General features: G+C 35.2%; 1 protein-coding gene across 3 annotated transcripts; it reads left to right on the top strand.

Annotated features, from left to right (window-relative positions):
* The first annotated feature begins 246 nt into the window (after positions 1–246).
* On the top strand, positions 247–5,943 carry LOC145579230 (uncharacterized). 3 transcript variants are annotated; one of them, XR_014099095.1, is made up of 7 exons: positions 247–385; positions 1,062–1,092; positions 2,582–2,863; positions 3,901–3,950; positions 4,036–4,088; positions 5,032–5,506; positions 5,633–5,943. XR_014099095.1 is itself a non-coding variant. In XM_081636476.1 (7 exons), the coding sequence occupies exons 3-7, from the start codon at positions 2,622–2,624 to the stop codon at positions 5,658–5,660; spliced, it is 726 nt and encodes a 241-aa protein (XP_081492602.1). In that variant the 5' UTR covers positions 247–385; positions 1,062–1,092; positions 2,582–2,621; the 3' UTR covers positions 5,661–5,941. The 3 variants fall into 3 exon arrangements, 2 of the variants coding, with proteins under 2 accessions (XP_081492602.1, XP_081492603.1); XM_081636476.1 differs by having other exon boundaries at positions 5,032–5,384; positions 5,633–5,941; XM_081636477.1 differs by having other exon boundaries at positions 260–385; positions 984–1,092; positions 5,032–5,384; positions 5,633–5,942.
* Positions 5,944–6,000: the final 57 nt, after the last annotated feature.

Genomic DNA, 6,000 nt, shown 5'->3' with positions numbered 1-6,000 from the left:
ATATATTCGTATTAATATATAATAGCACAAATATTAATAAAAATTTTCATTTTTTTTAATAAAAAAAATTTGTAGACCTTAAACTTTATTTAAAATAAATAAATTGTATACATTTATTTATATAAAGTATTATTGAATTAGCATTGTAATTTGTTACAATATGAAGTTAGTAACAACCATGCTTAAGTTTAGAATAGTAGAAATACGTTTGCATCAAAACAAAAAAATAAGTTACGGAGTACAAAATAACACAGAGTAGTCCAAAATTGTTGAACGAGCCTGTCAGTTTCCCGCTCTCTTTACCGGCTTCCAATTGAAGCGCACTCCACGCTCTCCATTGAGGCCACTTCTGTAATCTCTATCCTCCATTGAAGCAGCTCTTGAGGTAAAATGTTGTTTCTTTTTGTGTAAATCAAATATCGATTTCTCTATCTAGGTTTTATCGTTGATTTTATTGCTAGTATACTCAATTTAGGGTTTGATTATTCAACTATTGGTTATAACTAAGGTTATCAAATATCATAACCTGTGTTTTGTTGTTAGAGAAGAAATTTATGTGATTTTCCAGCCTGAATTGATAATTGAATAAATTTTGCCTTTAATATTAGGAATCTTAGAATTGAACTGTGAAATCGGACCCTTTCTATGTGATTTTTCGAGCCTAATTTGATGATTGAATCAAGTTTGGTTGCTGATGTGTTGCAGAACCTTTTAATGCTAGAATGGGATAATGATATTGGACCTTTTTTTTTATCTCAAATCATGTGAATTTTTTAGCCTAATTTGATAATCAAATCAAGTTTGGTTGCTATTGTGTTGTAGAACCCTTCAATGCTAGAATGTGACTATGAATTTTAGACCTTTTCTATCGCAAATCATGTGGTTTTTCCAGCCTTATTTGATAATTGAATCAAGGTTGTTAGTGTGTTGCAGAATCCTTTAATGCTAGAATGGATGATATTGGACCTTTTATTTCTTGCCAGGGTTGCCGCCCCTCCTGTGTCTCAGGGATGGGCCAGCTTGTGATTGAACTTTACTAACACATGAATGTCATTCTTTAGGTTATCACTTCCTCTTGAAGCCTACAAGGAGGTGAGTTTTGTCTGTTCTTTTGTTTGTTTGTCGTTAATTGACAATTTCTTTGTTATGTATGTGCAAAAGTAATATGCTAAAAGTTTTGATATATCTCTGAATGTGATTTGAGCATAGCTAGAAGGTAGTTTGAACCTAAAATTCTTAGTTGTTTGCCTGACATAATTAATGGTCCAAAACCTTTGGTATGTTGTCGAAAAGCTGCATAATATAGTGTATAGGTATGTTTTTAAGTATTTTTCTAATTATGTCAGTTGCTAAAAAGCCTTTTCTTGTAGTGTGTTTTTGGGAGTATTTAGATGGAAATAGACCTATACAATTGGACCTGATTAAGGGTGCGTTGTATTCACCTGATTTTCACTTATTAAAACTTATCATAACTTATTAATCTTATTAAAATTTATTTTAGTTGTAATTTGTTATTGGGTTATACTTATCAAAACTTAAATAAGGTGAACTTATTAGATTAGAAATAAGTGAAAATAAGGTGAATAGAAAATTGATAGTTTAAAATTTGTACAAATCTAGGATATAGGGTTCATGTCTTGATTTTTTATGTAACACTTATAAAAATTAATGTTAACATACCATAGCTAGTTTGTGATAAGTGTGACGAAATTTCAAACCAAGCACACAATAGTATGATTCTGACACAACCTTTACATGCATTTTAGTACTTGATTACAAAAATTCCTTTTAATTTCGAGTTTTAACAAAGGTTGAAGTTTCATTTGTTAGATTATTACAAAATTTGGGATTAGTAGTAGATATGAGAAAATTAGAGATTAAGGTTGAGATTTATATAAAGGTGGGGAATGATCAAAGGGAATCTAGAAAATGAAGGCTGGTAATGATCCAAGAAAATGAATTGTTAGAGAAAATTGTGCACCAGTAGCTGTAGTGAATTGAGGAGAGAGAATATACTTATAAAAGGTGTATCTTTAGATTTTGGATGGTTTGCCTATTCATTTTGCTCGTCCAAACATTAATCTCTGTATTGAAAAGTAAAGTGTCCGGGCCGGGTGGGTCTAATGGATCTTGGTCCGACCCAACCCATTCCATTCAAAATTTAATGCAACCAAGCCCGAACCTGACTTGTTAAGTATTGACCTGTCCGCCCATGACCTGGCCCATTGAATAGGTCTATATGGAAAGAGAGAGGTAGTGAGGGAGAGCGACAATGGGTGACTTCCATTTGCTTGCCTACAAGTTTCAAAATTGCTAATTTTCTCTCCCAATTTGCTTCAATTGCATTCGGATTCAGCAGAACATTATAAGCATTCATTTGTGTAGATTCTCTATATTTTTAAGTTAGCTGAAGTTTGGGTTTCAGGTTTTCGATTTCATTAGTTGGGTGTTGGATTTTTGTTTTTGTATATATATAATAACATTGCGCTGTTTTATAGGTTTAGTGTTGTTAAGTTGCCTTGAAGATTATTGTACTTATTATTAAAATTTCTCTTATATATTTATTTTCTGGGAAACATAGGGGGTAATGTGACAGCGGCGTATAAGGGACTAAGGGAGACATGTTTGGCGGCAGAAGCAGTAGCAGTTGGGTCCGTCATTCAGTTCGTCTCTTTAAATTTCAGCATGCAACAACAACACGACCATTTTGCAATTCCACCCCTTCAAACAACAAATTGAAGCATCCGCCTTCTGACTCTGATGGTAGCAGCAGCATTAATTATTTAAGAGATTTGGACAACCTTAATTTTACCAAGGCTGCTAAGATCCTTTTCTCCACTCCTCACAAGAAGAAGAATTTTGGGTAATATGCTGCTGCTGTTGTTGTTCTCATTTTGTTGTTTTAGTGTTTTGGGTACCTTAGTTCTGTGCTGGCTTTAAATTTCAGTTCTTTGTTGAATTTGTAATGTTGTTGCCTTACCAATATCTCAAGGATAATAATGACTACACTATGATTAGCTAGCTATTTCACTCTCTGAAACAATCTAGATCTACAGACTGTTGCATTTATTATGAAGATTTTTAGGGTTGGAAACAGATTTACTGAAGTATGTCCATCATTGGTTGTTTGTGTACGGTATAGCAAAGGTTTTCCTTACATGAGAGCAATCTATTTCACCTCCTTGTTGCCCCCCCCCCCCAAGCCAGCAGCAACAATTCACGATACCCTCAATCTCTCATTTGTTTCCATTCCAGTTTATCAATTTACCCAATGGTTAATAAAAGTAATAGTTGTCAATCATAAACATTTTCCCCTTTTATTTGATACTATTTCATGGGATTAAGGCTTTGATTGATTGATTGATTTGATATCATTTCATTCTGTTTCCTCCAATTCTACCAAATGCACCCTCAAGTGTCTGGCTAACTGGGTTGGGAGCACAGTGGATGGTATGGCCTTAGCCCAGACCTGTTTCATTGCCTACCATAAGGTTGGGCATATAATATTATGCACTTGGCAGTTTGCATCTATCAAATTAAATACTGTATTTGCTTGCCTAGTATACATTCGTTCTTATAATTTCATGAGACATGTTGAGTGGTGGAGTCAGTTGGGAACTCACTTTGTGACTGGTCATGAATTCGAGCCCTACCAATTACATTTGCGTGGGAGTAGGGGATTTCCGTCCCCTCCCCTCCCCTCCCCCCCCCCCCCCCCCTCTCTTCTCTACTCTCAAGCGCTGACCTACATCATCGGATTGGCTTTACATGTGAGATATGCTGGTTCAGTAGGGTCAATGTTCAGTGTTGAGTTGAACAACTTAAGTTGAGTTTGTACTTTCTGTCTCAGGTTAAATAAAAAGTTGCTAAAAGATTTCACTAATTACTTTTCATGATCAGGCTCGATTTCCATCTGGTGCAGCTCTTTTTTGCCCTCATGCCATCACTGGGTACTGCGCTATTCTACCTTTTGTGTTTATTGTATCAAGTTGCAAATTTCAACTGCAATGTTTACAAGAATGTTGTCTGTTTCAGCTGTTTATCTCGTGGCTCAATATGCTCGTTATGATATGAGAAAAATGGAGGCGGTAATGAACTGTTTATAAACTTTCTTCATCTATACTGTTACTTTTTGTTCAATTTGTGTTATTTGAAAAAGACCTTAATTGCAAGGGCAATAATGCTTGTTATCTCAAACTAGTAGTCAATGGATTTCAACGTTACATCTTGAATTTTAGAAATCAATTCTCTGCAATGTAAGTATGACTGTATGAGTCTACATACATCTGAAACTATTGAGGAACTAGCATTACAGAATACAAACCTTTCTATGCTTAATTGGCACTTCTTTATCTTGCCCCCACCCCACCCCACCCCAGCCTTTTATTTATTTATTTATTTATTTTTTTTTTTTTTTTTTGTTTGTTGGATAGGACTCATAATTTTATACCAAAGTGCATCAGGTGTAGTTGTCTTCCAAAAGGATGATAATCTGGTAATTTATCCAGTTGGTCTCAGGAGGCCCATTTTGGCACTTGAAGAGTTGAAGAACCTCTTGTAAACTCGCTTTTTTTCATTCTGATTTCCCCCTTATTCATGTATCTATCCTAGAATACTACTTTTCATGTTTTGTGAGCGTCAAATTACTTATGACATTGTTGTGGCAAACTTTCAAAAAATCATATTCTCTGAACGTACAAAGAATATCACTTTAAAGTTTAGACCATTGCTTTTAAATGCAGTTTCCTATAATCTTCCATATGCTGAGGACTGTAATCATTACTCGTATGAACAATAAAGTAAGATTGAATTTATCTGTCTCCTCTAAATTGTAAGAGACTGTATGATCTGGCACAAGCATACTTACGATTTGCCTTGCTGACGGTAGTGTTGCCCTTAATTTAGTTAAAGTAGGCAGTTAAGTTGATCTGGGATGAACAAGTTAGGCAATTATATATTTTCAGAGTATGATGGAAATTTTCATCCTTATTTTTTGCTAAATTTCTCAAAGTAGGTCCATTTTCATGTTAGGAGCTGGAACTGAAAAAGAAAGCAGAGGAAGAACAAAAGGCAAAAGAGATGAAAGCTGCTGCTGCAGAGGAAAAAGAAGCAGAGTCTACAAGTCCGGAGCTTTTAAAGGTCAAAGAGAGGTTAGAAGCACTCGAGGAAACTTTGAAGGAAATTGTGGTGGAAACAAAGAAACGACCAAGTGAGGAAAAGAGCAAAAATGCAGATCAATATCAAGAGAGAGTAGGTCCTAATAACAGATCAGATGATAGCCATACTCCTGACAAAAAAAAACCCACAATCCAGGAGGCAGCATCACAACAGCCACAGAAGCAATGTGATAGCGAAAAGAAAGGGTCTCAAGAAGATGATAAAAAGTGAGTTAAACATTTTTAAAAAGCTAGTTTCTTGCTGCAAGTTTTTTGAACACACATCCTGTTCGTCGTGCTGAGAGTTTGTCCCCCCCACCCCCCAGCCGGGAAGTACAAAGCAGTTGCCAGTATGTGTTTTACACCTGTTAACATATTGATGGTGGAATATCAAATCAATCAAAAAATTTATTAGTGAAATAAAAGTGTAGTTGTGCTTATGCTTGGTCTTAATTTTCTTTCATATTCTGTAACAGGAATCAACATAGGGATCCTACTGTGTAAGAGCTTAAATTGCATTCTGCAGGAATCAGGACAGAGAAGCTTACCCAAAATTAATCAACAAATGGTTACCCTGGCCTTATTTTCCCTTTACACTTATATACTCTTACCATCTTGATAATCCTTGTAATTTTGCACACCTCAATTGGTGTAGGTTACAACTGTTCTTCCTTAATACCCCGTGGGAAGCTGAAGAATGGTAGGTTTGTTAATTTGGGGGCTTAAGAGGCCCAGATATTGAGGCCACCTAGCTTTGGGACTCCTTTGTGAATATTGTGATACTTCCCAAGCCAAAGACTATTCTTTTTTTTTTTTTTTTTTTTTTTTTTTTTTTTTTTTTTTG

This window comes from Chenopodium album, chromosome 14 (genome assembly GCF_948465745.1).
Source record: "Chenopodium album chromosome 14, dcCheAlbu1.1, whole genome shotgun sequence".
In the NCBI taxonomy this organism is placed as follows: Eukaryota; Viridiplantae; Streptophyta; class Magnoliopsida; order Caryophyllales; family Amaranthaceae; genus Chenopodium; species Chenopodium album.
The sequence above is the reverse complement of the archived record's forward strand: the minus strand, read 5'-3'. Positions and strand labels throughout refer to the sequence as shown.

Bases quoted from the DNA above. Each gene is read 5' to 3' on its own strand.
- LOC145579230 (XM_081636477.1), top strand. From the start codon at position 2,622: ATGTTTGGCGGCAGAAGCAGTAGCAGTTGGGTCCGTCATTCAGTTCGT. The intron at 2,864-3,900 runs GTAATATGCTGC...TTTCATGATCAG, and splicing joins CACAAGAAGAAGAATTTTGG to GCTCGATTTCCATCTGGTGC. The intron at 3,951-4,035 runs GTACTGCGCTAT...TGTCTGTTTCAG, and splicing joins TGCCCTCATGCCATCACTGG to CTGTTTATCTCGTGGCTCAA.